The sequence below is a fragment of the Haliotis asinina genome, chromosome 2, assembly GCF_037392515.1.
Source record: "Haliotis asinina isolate JCU_RB_2024 chromosome 2, JCU_Hal_asi_v2, whole genome shotgun sequence".
Classification (NCBI taxonomy): domain Eukaryota; kingdom Metazoa; phylum Mollusca; class Gastropoda; order Lepetellida; family Haliotidae; genus Haliotis; species Haliotis asinina.
In genome coordinates this window covers 34,872,326-34,891,963 of record NC_090281.1, presented here as the reverse complement: position 1 = coordinate 34,891,963, position 19,638 = coordinate 34,872,326, and the positions used below count along the sequence as shown (strand labels likewise).

General features: G+C 38.9%; 1 protein-coding gene across 1 annotated transcript; it reads right to left on the bottom strand.

The window, feature by feature from the left end:
- Window positions 1-1,610: 1,610 nt before the first annotated feature.
- On the bottom strand, window positions 1,611-18,645 carry LOC137272499 (brevican core protein-like). The gene is made up of 3 exons (XM_067804885.1): window positions 18,381-18,645; window positions 3,078-3,257; window positions 1,611-1,897 (listed from the first exon to the last, which is right to left on the bottom strand). Exons 1-3 carry the CDS (start codon window positions 18,625-18,627, stop codon window positions 1,674-1,676), a joined length of 651 nt encoding a protein of 216 aa, XP_067660986.1. The 5' UTR covers window positions 18,628-18,645; the 3' UTR covers window positions 1,611-1,673.
- Between the last annotated feature and the right edge of the window lie 993 nt (window positions 18,646-19,638).

Here is a 19,638-nt window from a genome sequence, read left to right as displayed (position 1 = left end):
CTCACAACCAAGTCAGCACCCCTGACCACCCAGTCCCGTCAGTCAAGCATGGATTACACAAGCATGGATTACTGAAGATCCAGTCTAACCAGGATCTTCACGGATGACCAGTAAAAGTAACAGGCGGGATGGATAAGCGCTCATGACACCCAGAAGACCAGGCTCTGCGAGACCTTTCTTATTATAACGCGTGGACAAAATGTCTCCTTTTATTTCAGAAGGCATGTTAACATTATTAAAACTCAGGGCATAATTATCCGATTGTAAATGATCCAATGTACCTCAAAAGATATAAAAACGTCACCGGCAGACATCTGACATAATCTACATTCCTTAACAAAGCCTTCTCGCGGACAGCCATGCACTGTTATAGCGTCGTTGGGATCAGCAAATGCTTCGATGCTATCTGAGGTTCAATACATAATACACACTGATGAATGAATGATTTATAAGAAAGAACCAACCCTATATTCGGGATGTAAGTTCGATACATCGAGGTTTGTCACATCTGTGTTTGAATGTATATGTGCACTATTTCAATTCAGTGAGTGAGTTTAATTTTACGCCTTACTCAGCGATATTCCATTTATCTGGCGGCGGTCTGTAAATCGAGTCTGGACCAGTCAGTCCAGTAATCAACTGCCTGAGCATCGACCTGTGCATCTGGGAACCTATGACAAGTTTGAATTCAGCAAGTCTTACCATCCGATCCCGTTAGTTGCCTCTTACAAGCATGAAGGCCAGTTCTAACCCGGAAATTCATGGGTACTTGGATTAAGGTAAGACATTTTTTTGTTGGGTGTCCTAAATTCAATCAACCATACTGCGAACATTTCATCTGCATGCCGGAATGGTTTTATGTTGATAATTTAGCTCAACCATAAGAACATATTCAATTATAACACCAAATCGTTCTGTCCTTTTTCATTGCAGATTACCTGCCTATCTGTAGACAAAAATTAAAAATAGATAAAATAAACAAATAAAAATAAAAAACCCAACTATTTAATAAGTGATAACTACGGTTTGCCATTATGGGCCAATACTGAAATTCTATATGTACAGCTCGAATGTGATGTGTTCACATTGGTTGTCGCTCAAAAACGTAGCGTAGAAGCGGTCGTAAAATCGTAAACATTCATTGGTGCAGGAAAAATATAATTTGGTTATCATGAAATCATTCTAATCCAAGTCACAGCACGGCCTGTTCGTTTCATGTCTCATTTGACATTATTCCATCTATATTTTACTAGAGTCTGAATCAGATACTCTAGTGATTGACATCATGAACAAAACTCAGGTCACTGGGATGCAGTCTGGATCAGATAATCTAGTGATTGACATCATGAACAAAACTCAGGTCACTGGGATGCAGCATTCTCTGGGTCACCATACCTCACCACCCAATCGCATCAGGTTTGTTGTTTAATATCGCACTCAGCAATATTCCAGTTCTATGGTCGCAGTCTGTAAATAATCAGCTCCGGACTAGACAATCCAGTGATGAACAGTATGGGCATGAACCTAAGACCCGATGACATGTGTTAACCAAGTCAGCAAGCCAGACCACCCGATCCCGTTAGTCGCCTCTTACGACAAGCATGGGTTGCTGAAGATCAATTCTAACCCGAGTCTTCAAGGGTCTATCAGTGCAGTAGGTCAGACAAGGGACATTAGTGTGGGCACATGAGTGTGTGAAAGGGTATTTCACACATGTACGTCAGCTCGTGGGTGGTGCTCAAGGTCTTCCAGCCGTCCTCGCATGCTGCCAGTCTCACCAAGTTAATCCCACTGCGTGGATCGCCAGGCTGCCAAGGGAGATAAGTGATGGCGTTTCCATCTGGCCACCAGAAGCTGTCGTTACTCACGTCTCTGTATCCCCCAATCCAGAAACACCCTGTGAGAAACGAGAGCAAACGTGGGTTAAAACCGTGAGTCCTAAGTATCCACCGACACCCGGGGTGTTTTCTTTGTTTGTTTGTTGTGTCACGTTGCAATATTTCAGCTTTGTAGCATCGGTCTGTAACAAGTGAGTGAATGAATGAGTGAATTTAGTTTTACGCCGCATCCAGCAATAATCCATCTATATTGCTGCGGTCTGTAAATAATCGAGTCTGGACCAGACAATCCAGTGATCAACAACATGAGCATCGATCTTTGCAATTGGGAACTGATGACATATCCAACCAATTCAGCGTGCTTGACCACCCGATCCCGTTAGTCGTCTCTTACGACAAGCATACTCGCATTTTATGGCAAGCATGGGTTGCTGATCATGAAGGCCTATTCTACCCTGGACCTTCACGGATCACGATTACACAACAGTCTCGTTTAGTAATGACTTCATTCCCTCCTACTGTGCAACTTAGTACAATAACCAGTGCAAAAGTTTGAGACCAACTCATTGAACTAGATGTAAAACTATTAAGCAGCATTGATTAAAACATCAAATCACTTATAAGGACAAACTTTATGGACGAGCAACTTCTTTATTCAGGTGAAGCGATACAGCTTCTTGTATCGTTGTCAAGCAAGTATGAGGCAGATTAGACAGGATGGTGCATATATATGTACGGAACAGTCACATTTTAAGCTGCCAAAATACATCTCATAAGGGCAAAGTACACATAACAGGTGTAACCAGCGAGCCAGATGAATTGTGAATCCTTTCCACGACCTCTCCAAATAGAGACTTAGTTAACGACATGCTGCTTAAACCTCGACATAAAATACAGAAGTGCGATTTTTGTAAAACTTGAAATCAAGATTGATTTTGAAATACCACTTTCTAATCAAGATGGAATTGGAATTCAGTGTAACCGTGCTTGTTTGTAGTGTCTCTTTTCACTTTCATTCGAGAAAATTCGGATCGGCTTGAAAGTAGGCCATTTTATGAATTGGTAAATGAGACTCATGTTCCTGTTTGAGAATCGAGTCTGCCGAGGCCAGACGATCCAGTGATCCAGTGATCAAAAGCATGAACATCGACCTACGCACTTGGGATACATGGGACTTACATAAGGTGGCTGTTTTCTTTCTTGTTTGAACGATTAAATGCCATGTTATAAAGGACTTACCAAAGTACGAGCTGAACATGACAACTTGATGAATGGGGCTCTGCGGATGAACCAGCCTTCCTCCATCCTCCTGGCATTTGTCTGCAGCATCATCAGGGGTAGCGGTGTCTGGGTATATTCTCTTCATGCAGAGTTGGGCCCCTCTAAAATATGTGTAGCCTTTAGAATACGGACACGCCCCTGAAAATGTATGCGGAACCGGAACCGTTGTCATTTAAATTTGACCAAACATAAATATGAACCTTTTTATCTGTACATCGGTATAAGATTTAGCTACTGATGTAAGTTTCAATATTCTGTGCGGGCAGTGGGATAGGTTTTGGTTAAAGCGTCCGCTCGTCACGCCGAAAACCCTTCCCCACATGGGTACACTTTGTGATGCCTATTTCTGGTGACTACCACCGTGATATATTGCTAAAACGGCGTAAAACAAAATTCACTCACTGAATATGTTGTGCGGTGTTTCGGAAAGTGAAAGGAACTAATTGATTTTTGGCGGCCATCTTGGATTTTTTCCGAAAGTGGGCCCAAAATCGGGCCCACCCCCAACATATGTTTTATCATGATATTCCCCAGCACTTTTTGAAGTTTCATGGGTTAGTCCGCGAAATATCTAGTTTTTGCTGGTGCCCTAACGAACAAACAAACAACAACAACAAAAATGAATAAACAACGGATCGAACATAAAATGCTTCATCTCAAAGAACCGTTCTGATAAAGATTTCCTATTCTCAGAGCGACAGGCTTTGTTCTCTCCAAAGTTCTAATATCTGTGATCGCTTTAAGTTCAGGTTTTCTCTGTCATGTTTTTTCTACATTCTGATACGTTTGTTCAGTTAAGCGAAGAATCTTAAGACCAATCGAAGTTTTTCACTGACCACAGGATACATCATACCTGCAGTAAAGCCACATTATATAACCATCGCAGCACGTCGTTAATTCGAGTTTTGTACTCTTATATTATGCCACCTAAGGCAATCTGTATGCTCATGTTCACAAAGAAGTGTTAAACTAATGTGTGTCATCGATAACTAGACATGCCATACCTGCAATAAAGCCTTTATGCTAAACTATGTCTGCCCAGTGTGATACATTTGTCGGGTACACACAGGAACGAATAACTAACATGTTTCATTTGGGAGATAAACATGTGCTGGCCAATTTCCGAGTATTATTGAGTATTTGAAGCAAGGGTATTCATTTGGAACCGACGCATGATGTCTATCGACATTGTAAAAAAGAAGTAAACTAAACTAAGGGTTTACATCGTGTGCGGGTACAACAGTGAAGTGTCATCAGCTGGCTGTTTCAGCTGGTTCCCATGGTAGCATCTGGAGCTGCGCATTTGTGACGTCATTCTGACTTCCGCCACAATCACTCTCCTACCCAGAGTTCCATGCGGCCAGCCAGCATAGTATCTCTGCCACAGGCCAGAAAAATGTGACGATTCCTCCCATCTTACACAGTTCAGTCAATATAATGTACAAATTTCAAAACTGTTTTATTTTTTATGAGTCCACAATCTAATTAAACATCCTTGTTAAAATGGTTCGGTTTCACTGAGAAATTATCCTAAAACTTGTAACAGTATTTTCATTTGCGATTCTTTGTTTACATGGGTTGTACGGCTCCACGTGCTGTCTTCGAAGCCTAATGGATAGCAAACGGTGCAGCCGGTTTGAAAATTAATATATATAAACACGTCACAATTTAATTCTGGACTCACAATAGTCCAGAAACTCACAGCACTGTGGCCACTCTGTCACAAGGGATTTCGCAAAATTAAACAGGCAGCTGTTATGTATGTGTGCTAAGGATGAAAAAATGAAAAAAATTTTTTTCGAAAACTCAAAATTTAAACTCGCTCGCCCATGGGCACGCCCATGGGCGAACAGTGGCCAATGGGTATGCCCATGGGCAGGCCCATGGGCGACAGTGTTACATTTCATGCAGAATAAATGTTTTGGAGGTTGTAAATGAATGAAAAAATGTTAATAAGTATCATGACACAAATTTCAGCTTGTTGTGACTTGACCCTGCTAACTGACAGCGATTTTGAAAAATCTCGCCCATGGGTGAAAAACATATTGGCCCATGGACGAGAATAATTAATTTCATTGAAACTACATGTTTTTTCCAGGCTGTGCAGTCTTTCAATAAATGAACGTGTATTTATTATTGTCTTGACACGAAATTAAGCTTATTTTGACTTAATTCGGCTAATTAAGAGTGATTTTTCAAAAAGACTCGCCCATGGGCGAAAACCTTTTGGCCCATGGGTGAGAATATTTACTTTTACTCAAAATACACCTTTTCCCATGTTTTGGAGGTTGTGAATGGATGAAAGTATGTTCATAAGTATCATGTCACCAAATTCAACACATTTTGAATTAATTCCGTTAATTTAGAGCTATTTAACAAAGTCTCAACCATGGGCGAAAAACATTTTGGCCCATGGGCGAGAATATTTCCTTTTACCCCAAAGACATGTTTTCCAATATTTGGAGGTTGTAAATGAATAAAAGTACAGTTATGAGTATCATGACAGAAAATTCAACTCATTTTGGCTTAATTCCTCTAAATGAGAGCAATTTTGAAAACTCTCGCCCATGGGAGAAAGACATTTTGGCCCATGGGCGAGAATATTTGCCTTCACTCAAAATACATCTTTTCCTGTGGTTTGGAGGTTGTAAATGAATGAGGATATATATATGCGTATCATGGCACAAAATCCAACTCATTATGACTTAATTCTGCTAATTGAGACCTATTTTCAAAAACATCTCGCCCATGGGCGAAAAACATTGGGCCCATGAGCGAAAATCTTTCCTTTTCACTCCAAATACATCTTTTCTAATGTTTTGGAGGATGTAAATGAATGAAAGTGCCATTATGAGTATCATGACACAAAATTCAACTCATTTTGACTTAATTTTGCGAATTCAGGAAGATTTTTAAAAATATGCCAGAATAATCACTTTTACTCAAGATACATCTTTTCTTGTGTTTTGGATTTTGTAAATGAATGAGGATATATTTATATGTATCATGGCACAAAATCCAACTCATTTTAACTTAATTCTGCTAATTTGTAACAAGTGCAAGAATCTGGACTTCCACTTAAATTTTCATAGCTTTTCTTATTGTCTTGGAGGTTGTAAATATATGAATGAAAGTGTGTTTATAATTATCACGACAAAAAAAAATGAAATCATTCCGGTCTTAATTCGACTAATCTCTCTCGTGGACGAAAATATATTCGTTTGCTCGTTTTCTTTATTTTTGCAAACATATGGCTTAAAAATAGATAAAATTCTAATGACAATTCAGTTTAATTTCGTGAGTTTAGTTTTATGTTGCACTCAGTAATATCCCAGCAATATGGCGGCAGTTTGTAGATAATCGAGTTTGGATCAGACAATCCAGTGGTCAACAGTATGAGCATCTACCTGCACAATTGGGAACTGATGACATGTGTCAACCAAGTCAGCGAGCCTGACCACCCGATCCCGTTAGTCGCCTCTTACGACAAGCATAGTCGCCTTTCATGGCAAGCATGGGTTGTTTAAGTCCTTTACTTCCAGCAACATATACAATACACTTAGAATACTAAGCCTTGAGATTCTTTTGAATTTAGGTATTCTATAAATATACCAAAATTCAACCTATATCTATGAAGTTGAAGTTATTTGTGAAAGCCCTAATCAAGAGTGACCAAACTCCAGTGACTATACTGGGACACAATAGTAAACGGTGTTGTGAGATCTGTAAACTATATTCAAATATGTCTTGCCAATTCCGTTGACATTCACCAAATGTACCTACCTAGTAGTTTTAAGTGTACCTACCCAGTTTAGCATGTTTCGTTTGAATAGTGTGGTCTCCATTTTTAGTAATTCCCGTTTGCCCGACCCGGCTTTTCCTCGTCCGAGGTTTTATGGGGTATTCTCCTATTTGTCAGACCAGAAATTATCTACAACAGGGGTAGGTCACTCGCTTGTTTTTTTTTACCATTTGTACTAATTAGTATGCGCCTCCTCATGCTCCAATGCACACAGTGACCTGATTCGTCTCCATCGCAACTTAGGCTGCGTTTAACAGTACTTCAGCCAGTTTACTGTATCAGTCGAAATCTTACAATGAATGAATGAATGAATGAATGAATGAATGAAGAGCAAGAAGTATATGTGAATGAATGAAAGAAATGATAAAAGAAAGAAGTGCATATGTGAATGAATGAGAAAGATATAATCAAAGAAAGAAGTACATATGTGAATGAATGAAAGAATAAATGATACATCACGGCCATCCCTTCCAAAACATGCTAAAGAACGCAAAACTATCGTTAGATCACATGTGTTAACATAAGCTTGTTATTGTCTCCCTGGTCAGGCGTAACAATTGTCAGACAGGTTAAAACAACAAACTATCTGGTTGACTGCACAGCTACCTGTTGACGTAGTATACCCACATCACCTACTTATCCTGCGTAACCTTCATCTACATCACCACCCTTAATATATTGAGCAGAGAGCAAGGACGGCCCTATAGCTGTAACTACTGAACCGTGGCGTCTCTCTGCTCCCAAGTTCCCAAGTGGGGGTGTCCTTCTCTACCTCTTCCATTAATCTTAAAACATCTAACAAGCTCAACGCATGCATCTTTTTATTAAAATGTGATGTTATACATAATCATAAGAGTATTTTTATGTATTATTCAGTTGATAAATTATTATTCTATGACATATATATATATATATATATGTATGACACGCTGGACAGGTCTAGGGCATTTTGTATTAATTTACCATTCCCATTTTCATAATGCTTAAAAAAGACACTCATTAATCTATCGCAGAGTTTTGTCATTCCTTCACTCCAACATGGTTGCTAAATCCCCTATGATCATAGTATATCGACTCTGCCATACCCAATTCACCTAATCCTGAGAAATCAACCAGTCATGACATACCCATATCGCCTAATTAATTTTCCGTACCTATCGAGTAAAAAATACATAAAATGGGAGGACGCCTTGTTAACTAATGGGAGTGAGCCTTGCAGGGAGTACCCTCACTCTCACAAACCCACGTATTGAGGAGACGCGGCCGTGTTTGTCGGGGATTTTTCTGGCTTTGCTAAATAAATCGTACATAAACATGTAAAATATTTTGCTTTGATTCTGTAACTACCCACATTATGACATTGAGACCATTTTGGTTTATCGAATAAAATACGATTGAATAGTTTTGAGTTTGAATCTTGCCACTTTAGCGCTCTATCTTTTTAAATGGGGCGTGCATACTAATATTTAGGTGTTTTTTAGTATTCCATCTATTTGTTTAAATTAACTGATTTACCTGTTATTGCTTTGTTTGGGTTTTTTATTGCAAGTGGCCCAGCGAGTGAGTCTGCTTTGATACCTGTAAATTTATTCTGACGTTTGACGAGGGACGTAAACAAGAACATATAATGAGCCCCTGCATCAATACGTATTAAAGTGTTTGAAACATTATTCGAGACCATTATTTGTACACAACTGATGAAATGTACCTGAAAGATCAAGGTTCATAAGAACGTACAGGGCACATTTCTCCTACCCCATTTAAGAATGTCCATTTCTGATTGGTTCACGTGGCCTTGCGAGGGAGAATAGATCATTAAGTTTTACCTCGCCACGTGGGAAAAGCCTGCATCCAGTCAGTGAACTGTAAAGCAGTGGTTCGAATCGACTATAGTTAGTACAATGTTAATATAATACATGGTTTCAGCTTGTTTTGATGCTCTTTTTACATAAAGTGATATTTAAACATTCGTTATGGTAAATACGGTGTAGCAATGTGATGAAGAGTATACGGGTTTTCTTCATCCACCGATGAGAATGGTGGTATCCTCTTTTGGTTCACACCCGGATTGTCGATTGTTTTATCAAATACACAACAGGACTGTCGAAAAGCAGTGGAGTGTGACAGTGGTCAACACTGTTCTAATGACACCCGGAGCGTCGACTACCTTGGAGAACTTGTGCCCGAGAATAGCAGAAGACTCGTCTCTACGCTAATTAACGAGCTAAAACACATACACAAAGACTTCGGTGAAGGAATGAGCTGCGGAACCAATTCCTGAATGATAGTCGTCGCACGAGCAGTAGTCGAGGAAGTTGGCGTCATCGTGAATCGAGGATCTGTGAGCAATGTAAACTGCATATTGTGAGACAGTGGCCACAATAAAGAATAAAGAAAAACTTGACTGAAGGCTTCAGCGTCTCAACGAGCAGCTCCAAAGACAAGAGATTTCCGTAATGAGCTGTGCTCATCAGACTGTCTGCCTCGCTCATAGTGACCACATTACTGTACTTTATAACGTATTTGGTTTTCCTTCATGTCCGGAGCGTCGAACGTCATAGTGTTGACACCTGATTACCTCCTTACGTAATACCCGAAACATCGAATTTACAAAAATTTCAATTCAATTTTAGACAGTCCAGGCAAGTCGTTTGTTTAAGGAGTAAGAGGATTAGGAGGCATGGTCGACTAGATTTCTTTGTTTAACTAATCCCACACGGCCTTCACCAATAGAGGGAATGATTTCTGTTCAGTTATGACATTGCTGTTCTCCATATGTCTCTATTTTCTCCACACATCTCCATGTTGTTGTATTTTTGTGTGTTTTGTAACTCTGATAGGGACTGGTGAACAAGCTTTACAGTACCTCACCCATACAGCATATAATACAAAATATAAATGAAGCATGTGTCGTCATCCATATGAACTATCATATAATAACATATGCATACATATCATTACATCAAATACATCTATCATATAAGTAAATATGAAAAATAGAATTATGGTTTGTTGTGTCTGACTAGCTCTTTGTAGAAACACTGAACATTTGTGAGAAGGTTTTTGACAAGTTAATTAGTTTCCTGTTAAAAATTAAACAATCAAGCTCTGTGTTTCATGATAAAATCGTGGACGGATCAACTATTTTCTGGTTTTCACAGTGAATAAGTTCTTTTCCGTTCACCGAAGTCATCATAGACCACAGTGAGAAAAGGTCGATCTTCAAGCAGTAAGGAAGACCATGATAGCGTATGGAGTACGTGTGTCTTGGTCATCTAATCCGTTATCCCCTCCCCGAATCCACACCCCACCAGGGCGTGTAGGACTTGTCTCGGTGAATAAAAAGGGACTCCTATAACCCCATATACCCCTAATCACAATGCTATAATTTGTCGTTTTTGTGTATCCGGTTTTGTGTATTCTGTAATATTGTATAGTACTGGTGAAGTGTTAATCAAAGCAACATTTTGCTTGCTAAACGAACCACATTTTTGGAGAATCAAAATATGTTTTAAGCACATTTCCAAAATTGAAATGCAGCATGCACACAATAACTAAATTGGAAGGAATATCGTGCCGGACAAGGTTTTCCAGAGCACCTGCACATAAATGTCAATGTCTTTCAAAGACTAATATGTGCAGGTCTTGCAAAAGGACAAAGCAGGTATGCTTGACAAAGTTCTTGCAAAGGAGGTTTATACACAACACCAAAACCAACCGGTCATTTCGACGCCTTATAGAACAATCAATTCGAGATTTCCTTTGAATGTGAGATATTTGATGAATTTTGTATATGACAAGTAAAATACACATGAAAGCGGCAGCTGTTATACTCCAATAAACAAGACCAGCGGACGAGACATGACTTTTTCTGTGCAAATTGTCGTAGGCGCTTTGCGGAAATTACGTAAGTGAACACGGAAGAAACAGAAAGCGTCATCGTTCCGCTCAGTTTCCATTTTCTTTGCGAGTTATGCTGAGATACTCAACAAACTGAGATAAAAGTCAAAATGATGAAAAAGTGGAAATCAGTGTGTGGATTAGAACTTGAAAATCACTCATGAAGTCTCTGACAAAGTAATATCTGTTCAGGTCATGATCATTTGAAAAAAAAATACGAAAGTTCTATGGATATACAACTTCTTATAAGGTAAGCAGCATTTCGGCGTAGCTGTTAAACTCGTTATCAAGAAAGGAATATCTTACAGGTAGTCCTGTAAGTTAAACCTTTGTTTTGGGTCGAGGTCAAAATCGTTTGATGTAGTGACAACGGTGTTGTTTTATGGGATTAGACACGGCTTTTCTATAAAAAAAGTAAAATGTGTGTCCTCAGGAAACGAAATAAGACACGTGTACCAGAATGTAAGTGAATCGATGTAAGCGAGTTCAATCAGTGATTTCAGTTAATAAAATGGGCTTTCAGTTCACTCCTTCCAGTAGTAATGAGTTATTTAGTTTCTTGGTAAAATTGCTTGCAAGGTGAATGTTGAAAATGACAGTTTTCAGGATCATTTTAACAACTTCAGTTATGGCTTGAGTAAAGCTGCTATGCTTCACGTTTCGTCCTACCTATTTTACGGGAAGATACCTTTGTGTAAACAGCTATATGTTCATTTTGAGAACTGGTAAAAAGGGAGAATATATCTCGTGAAAATGAATTTTGGAAGACAGCAGATCAACAGTTCCAGTTGTCTCAACAACATAATTTCTAAAATACTTAGAGACCACAATCACGGAAGCCAAAGTAAATCTGTTCGAGTGTAGTAAAAATAGTGAAAATTTATTTAAAAAATAGAAAAGTAAACGCAAAGTCAATCTTGATTACATTACGTATTCCTCATAGCCCGATATAATGATTACACATTAATAGTATGGATACGTTAATGTATAGTTTAAACTAATCTCCTCAAGTAATCGGGACTGGATTGTCAAGCATAAACATACATATCAATGCCGCTCCATACCAATAATATAATTACATAACATACATGATAACAACACTTCATGTTCCGCTTGTCAAACGTCAGAATAAATTTACAGTTATCAAAGCAGACTAACAGGCCCACTAGCAGTAAAAAACAAAACAAACAATTAAATTAATAAATCCAAATGAATAGATGGAATACTAAAAACCACCAAAATATGCACGCCCCCTTTAAAAAGGTAGAGTGCAAAAGTGGCAAACCGGTAAAATATGCCAAGATTCAAACTCAAAACTATACAATCGTATTTTACTCGATAAATCAGAATGGTCTCAATGTCATAATGTGGGTAGTTACAGAATCGAAGCAAAATATTGTACATATATGTATCATGAAATAATAATTTATCAACTGAGTACCACGTAAAAAATACTCTTATGATATGTATAACATCACATTTGAGTAAAGAAATGCATGCGTTGAGCTTGTTAGATGTTTTAAAGATCAATGGAATAGGTAGAAAAGGACACCCCCACTAGGGAACTTGGGAGCAGAGAGACGCCACGGTTCAGTGGTTACAGCTATAGGGCCCTCTGTGCTCTCTGCTCAATATATTAAGAGTGGTGATGTAGATGAAGGTTACGCAGGATAAGTAGGTGATGTGGGTATACTACGTCAACAGGTAGCTGTGCAGTCAACCAGATAGTTTGTTGTTTTAACCTGTCTGACAATTGTTACGCCTGACCAGGGAGACAATAACAAGCTGATGTTAACACATGTGATCTAACGATAGTTTTGCGTTCTTTAGCATGTTTTGGAAGGGATGGCCGTGATGTATCATTTATTCTTTCATTCATTCACATATGTACTTCTTTCTTTTATTATTTCTTTCATTCATTCACATATACTTCTTGCTCTTCATTCATTCATTCATTGTAAGATTTCGACTGATACAGTAAACTGGCTGAAGTACTGTTAAACGCAGCCTAAGTTGCGATGGAGACGAATCAGGTCACTGTGTGCATTGGAGCATGAGGAGGCGCATACTAATTAGTACAAATGGTAAAAAAAACAAGCGAGTGACCTACCCCTGTTGTAGATAATTTCTGGTCTGACAAATAGGAGAATACCCCATAAAACCTCGGACGAGGAAAAGCCGGGACGGGCAAACGGGAATTACTAAAAATGGAGACCACACTATTCAAACGAAACATGCTAAACTGGGTAGGTACACTTAAAACTACTAGGTAGATACATTTGGCGAATGTCAGTGGAATTGACAAGACATATTTCAATACAGTTTAAAGATCTCACAACACCGTTTATTAATGTGTCCCAGTATAGTCACTGGAGTTTGGTCACTCTTGATTAGGGCTTTCACAAATAACTTCAACTTCATAGATATAGGTTGAATTTTGGTATATTTATAGAATACCCAAATTCAAAAGAATCTCAAAGCTTAGTATTCTAAGTGTATTGTATATGTTGCTGGAAGTAAAGCTCTGTGTTCGGGACCCGTGAAGATCTGGAGTAGAAGAGGGCCTCAACAACCCATGCTTGCCATAAAAGGCGACTATGCTTGTCGTAAGAGGTGACTAACGGGATCGGGTGGTCAGGCTCGCTGACTTTTGCTGACACATGTCATCAGTTCCCAATTGTGCAGGTAGATGCTCATACTGTTGATCACTGGATTGCCGTCGCCATATTGCTCGGATATTGCTGAGTGCGACATAAAACTAAACTCACGAAATTAAACTGAATTTTCATTAGAATTTCATCTATTTTTAAACCATATGTTTGCAAAATAAAGAAAACGAGCAAACGAAAATATTTTCGTCCACGAGAGAGATTAGTCGAATTAAGACCGGAATGATTTCATTTTTTTTGTCGTGATACTTATAAACACACTTTCATTCATAAATTTACAACCCCCAAGACAATAAAAAAAAAAATACTATGAAAATTTAAGTGGAAATCCAGATCCCATACTTGTTACAAATTAGCAGAATTAAGTCAAAATGAGTTGAATTTTGTGCCATGATACTTACAAATATATCCTCATTCATTTACAAAATCCAAAACACAAGAAAAGATGTATTTTGAGTGAAAAGGAAAGATTCTCGCTCATGGGCCCAATGTTTTTCGCCCATGGGCGAGATGTTTTTGAAAATAGGTCTCAATTAGCAGAATTAAGTCATAATGAGTGCCATGATACTCATATATATATCCTCATTCATTTACACCTCCAAACCACAGGAAAAGATGTATTTTGAGTGAAGGCAAATATTCTCGCCCATGGGCCAAAATGTCTTTCTCCCATGGGTAAAATTGCTCTCATTTAGAGGAATTAAGTCAAAATGAGTTGAAATTTCTGTCATGATACTCATAACTGTACTTTTATTCATTTACAACCTCCAAATATTGGAAAAGATGTCTTTGGGGTAAAAGGAAATATTCTCGCCCATGGGCCAAAATGTTAAATAGCTCTAAATTAACGGAATTAATTCAAAATGTGTTGAATTTGGTGACATGATACTTATGAACATACTTTCATCCATTCACAACCTCCAAAACATGGGAAAAGGTGTATTTTGAGTAAAAGTAAATATTCTCACCCATGGGCCAAAAGGTTTTCGCCCATGGGCGAGTCTTTTTGAAAAATCACTCTTAATTAGCCGAATTAAGTCAAAATAAGCTTAATTTCGTGTCAAGACAATAATAAATACACGTTCATTTATTGAAAGACTGCACAGCCTGGAAAAACCATGTAGTTTCAATGAAATTAATTATTCTCGTCCATGGGCCAATATGTTTTTCACCCATGGGCGAGATTTTTCAAAATCGCTGTCAGTTAGCAGGGTCAAGTCACAACAAGCTGAAATTTGTGTCATGATACTTATTAACATTTTTTCATTCATTTACAACCTCCAAAACATTTATTCTGCATGAAATGTAACACTGTCGCCCATGGGCCTGCCCATGGGCATACCCATTGGCCACTGTTCGCCCATGGGCGTGCCCATGGGCGAGCGAGTTTAAATTTTGAGTTTTCGAAAAAAATTTTTTTCATTTTTTCATCCTTAGCACACATACATAACAGCTGCCTGTTTAATTTTGCGAAATCCCTTGTGACAGAGTGGCCACAGTGCTGTGAGTTTCTGGACTATTGTGAGTCCAGAATTAAATTGTGACGTGTTTATATATATATTGTCATAAACCTTACTGACGCAGCTGTAGAAAAGTATTAACATAACAGTGTAAAACATTATGAAAACCTCGTCGAATCTCTTGCCTTATGCCAGTCTCAGCATATTACTGAATGTGCGCATTTATTTACAAACAAGAGAAAAGTCCGGTTATGTGATATGGAAATTAGCCTGTGGCAGTGATATTAGGCTAAGTCATCGCTGCGCCGGAGTGTGGATTTGGATGACGTCACCACTGCTGATGACGCAGAGAATAGCCTTGCAGTTTCCGGGAATACAGTTTGATCAGTGACATGCTTTTCAACCAATCAGATTAAAGACTTTTGGTTTACAATGATTATTGGACATACCGTACCTGCCATAAAGTCGTTATGTTAGCTTATGCTAACTTTGTATGCAGTATTTGTTTATGCACACAAGGAAGCGTAAAACCAAATGATTCTTTGATAATTGGACATAAAATATCTGATGTAAAGCCGTTATGCTAAATTATACCTATCTAGCGTTTCAACATTATTATGCATACAAAATGAGAAAAAAAGTTAGAAAACTAGAAATAGATATTAAAGGGCAAGTCCTCTACGTTTTAATCACGAGAAATGTTTATCAAGTAGTTTAATAGCCAAAACAAAACAGATATCAGAAGTAACCAATTTATTTTTTGTGTTATATCGATTCAAAGTTTCTACATTCGCAGAGAGTTCTATTTCCAAAATGAACACACCATGGCTTAGGTTCCTTGGAAATGACGTCATTGGTGCCCAGGTAATACACGAATGATGTAGTTACACCTTATTGGACCTATTTCACGTGGTGCAGGCATAGGTCTGGTTCTTGTGTCTCGAAGCGCAGGCTACTATTTTAATCCACCTGTTGATTGGCCGTCAGCTGACTATGTGGTCGGTTGCACACTGTCACACAATGCAAAAAGTGTTACCACGTAACCAAACTGTAGAACATTCAACCGGTCGGTCGTCTTTCCATCCAACAGTAACTTAAAATTCGTTCAAGGAAACTCAAACGTATATATGCACTACGTCTAGTTTGCCATCGGTGAAGGCGAAGGTATTCTACGTTTGGTACACTGTTACATCGTACAATATATGTCCCTCCTCTTCAGTCTTCATCTGTCGAAACCATATCCTAATACTACCAGAAGATAAAATTCACAGTTTTGAATTCTGTTTGAAATTCGTTTGCCCATAGCATCTACTCACTGCAGGGCAAATTTAGTGAAAAATTACATGGTTCATAAATGTAACCAGTCTTGACGCTAAATCACCATCCCCTGCATCTTCCGTATTAATTTCGTAATAACTGTCGTAATTTGAATGTCGAATTTCACAGACAGATTCGATTTTAAAAGACAAAAAGGACGTATCATCGTTGTCACCGGTATTTCTATTGTTCGGCACAATCACCAGTTATCGTTCTGAAACATGTCCATGAACCGATCACCGGCAAACTGTAGCGCAAATGGGTGCGCAGCATAAGAAAATGACCAGTCTTCCTACATGCGAGCGAAGCTAGCAAAGGTTGGCAACGCACTTTCCTCGCTTCAGTTCGAAAAATATTTTTCATGTCAAAATAAAATATCGACACCATCAAAGGTATACACCCATGTTTTCACTGACTTGTGCTCTCATATTTGTGCTCTCATATTTTCCAACCCTATGTTGAACAATTACTCACGTGAAATATTTTTATTCAACATTTTAAGCGCAACTTGTGGTAGATCAGACCGTTCTTCGCCTCCATTACCCCTTCCAGTTTCCGGTTCGACGGAGTGAAGGAACAGGAGGGTATTATTCCATATGGAATACTTACAGTTCATACTTCATTCGACTGTTTTACAAGATGTGTTTTATGAAGAATAAATGTTACGAAAATTCTAACAATAGCGACGACAGATAAGACAAATAAACTCCAACAGGTTCATGACAAAATTAGGCAATGTGGTAATTTCTTTTTAATTTCTGCTTATTCTTGTTCCGTCACTCCGTTCAACTGGAAGCTGGCAGGGGTTATGGAGGCGAAGAACGATCTGAATGCCACAAGTGGCGTTTAAAGTGTTGAATAAAACATACTTTACGTGAGTAATTACTAAGCATGGGTATAAATCTGAGAGCACAACCAAGTGAGGAAATGAGAGTGTACCTTTGATGGTGGCGATATTTGTTTTTGACATGAAAAATATTTTTCGATCCGAAGCGAGGAAAGTACGTTGCCAACCTTTGCTCGCTTCGCTCGCATATATGAAGACTTGTCATAACCTCTATGCTGCGCAACCGCATTTGCCCAACAGTTTGCCTGTGAACCGACAATCGCTGAGAATGTTTAGGAAACGACACCAACGCTCAGTCTGAGTGTTTTCAAGATCACGTCATAGGCATGTCCTCCATGTTTTGTCAGCAAAGCCAGGTGTCTCTGTGAAATCAGGTGTCGCGCTCCTTTGAAATGTAAACAAAGCCCATTACAGGCCATTGGCTCCCTAACTCTGCAAGCCATCAGCGTTCTGCTGTTTATTTCATTGACAGTTACATTGACAGATTCGTTCATACAAATGCATAAAATCGGTGATTTACAAGTGTGATGAGGTTGTTTGACAAAGCATCCACTTGCAAGGTTTGAGGTCGATTGGATCATTGGATGAAGAGTTATTTACAAAAAATAATGGATCCACATGCATTTCATGCCAAACTATCGTATATACTATGCTTAGAAAGAGCACAAAAATGGTCAGGACTACCAGGATTGGTGCTACCTTTTCCTTTTTGGTCTCCCCAATAGCAAGAAATGTGTTCTGTGACAAAACGAAGCGATGGACTACACATCCCAGGATCGCCTCCCGCTCGAGGTTCCGGATAGAACTTACATGTCACATTTATGTTTATATGTTGGTTGAAACAACGAAAGTTCCCCCCAAGCATCCTGCGGCAACTGTCGCCTCTTATGCTCGGCAAACAGAAGCCTCATAATGAGCGTTCACAGTACGGGTTATACATTCATTGAAAGAAAAAAGAGTCTATATTTTCAAACACTGATATTAAGCAATGAAAAAATCCTGTTGGTTGACATGACAAAAAAGTCATTATGTCGTGTACACTTTCCCGTTAAATTCTAACAAAGCCGGTTTTTCACATTGTGACTACGTAATGTGGTACCTTTGTCCAGGTACGCAGAGACACCTAAACCTAAAATGTTTCTTTGAATATTGGTCATGAACTACCGGTTGTAAAGCGGTATATTTCTCCTTATGTACACATGTGTGTTAACGTACATAAAGAAGTGTTATAACTAAACCATTCAGTGATAATCGGACATTCCCTACCTGCTGTAAATCCATAATGTGTGACTCCGGCATCAGAGACAAGGCGGCTTGTGGTACTATGAACTTTTAGAGATGAGTAGCAGAGTTTTTCAACATTATTATAAAACACCCCCGAACACGTGACGTTCTGGTAGCAGTGGACAAGACAGTCGGCAACGCCGTTGACGATGGTAGCTGGACCAAGATGGTCATCCACAGACATCCAGTTTGTCAACATCAGCACGACTCCTAGTCCAAACACTTCCATGTTACAGTAGAAACGCGAGATGCCTGTCCCGCATGTTATGTCTGGGGATCAATACTCACAGTGGAGACGTTGAAACTTCATCATTAAAGTGAGCTAGTGTGATACTCCACGTTCACTTGGCATTTTACAGCAACGTACTTCCCTCGGTTCGGTTCGAAAAATATTTTCTATGCCAAAATAAAAGGTACACTCTCAGATCTCCAATCACTCACTTGAACTATATTTTATTCAACATTTTAAGCGCCGCTTGGAGTTTAATAGATCGTTTTTCACCTCCAGTCCCTCTGCCAGCTTCCGGTTCAACGGAATGAAATCTAAATATACTTGTTGAATTGGCCTCGATCACATATTCGTGAAGAGCGTCCCAGGGGACATAACGCTATTGGGTTCGTGAGAGCCGATTTAATGAAACGTTGCATTAATTCTTTCGAACTTTATAATTTCATGTTGTACTCTTAATATGTATTTTTTCGGAATACATTACATGGCAGTGTCGCAAGGGGCTGATAGTAAGTAGTCATGAAAGACACGCAAATATTGATATTTAGAGAATGGCGTTATGGTGTGTCTTTAACATTGGGCATTTTTCTACCTGTTTATCGCAGGAATATGTTATAAAAGGTTTGTGATGAAAGAAACCATGTTCAGTATATCAATTGTGGGAACATTAAATATGACCAAGTCACTGAGTAGGTAGTGGGCGGTAGAATATGGGTGGATTAGTAATTGTTAAAGTATGAAGTAGTTTAATGATGGTGTTTCCTTCAGCATTGATGTACTTCCTTTCCGGGTTGTTTGGTTCTACGCCGCAATGTTCCAAGTATGTGGCGGCGGTCTGTACGAAAACGAGTCTGGACCACTAAACCAGGTGAAAAACAGAATGAGCATCGATCTGTGCAATTGGCATATGACAACATAAGTCAACCAAGTCAGAGAGCCTAACAACCCTATTTAGTCGCCTCAGTTCGGAGATCAGTTCAAGCCCGGATCTTCACGGTTATGCTGTAGGCA

Bases quoted from the DNA above. Each gene is read 5' to 3' on its own strand.
- LOC137272499 (XM_067804885.1), bottom strand. From the start codon at position 18,627: ATGGAAGTGTTTGGACTAGGAGTCGTGCTGATGTTGACAAACTGGATG. The intron at 3,258-18,380 runs GTAGGGAATGTC...ATACATTTTCAG, and splicing joins ACATTATGGATTTACAGCAG to GGGCGTGTCCGTATTCTAAA. The intron at 1,898-3,077 runs GTAAGTCCTTTA...CGTTTCTCACAG, and splicing joins CATGTTCAGCTCGTACTTTG to GGTGTTTCTGGATTGGGGGA.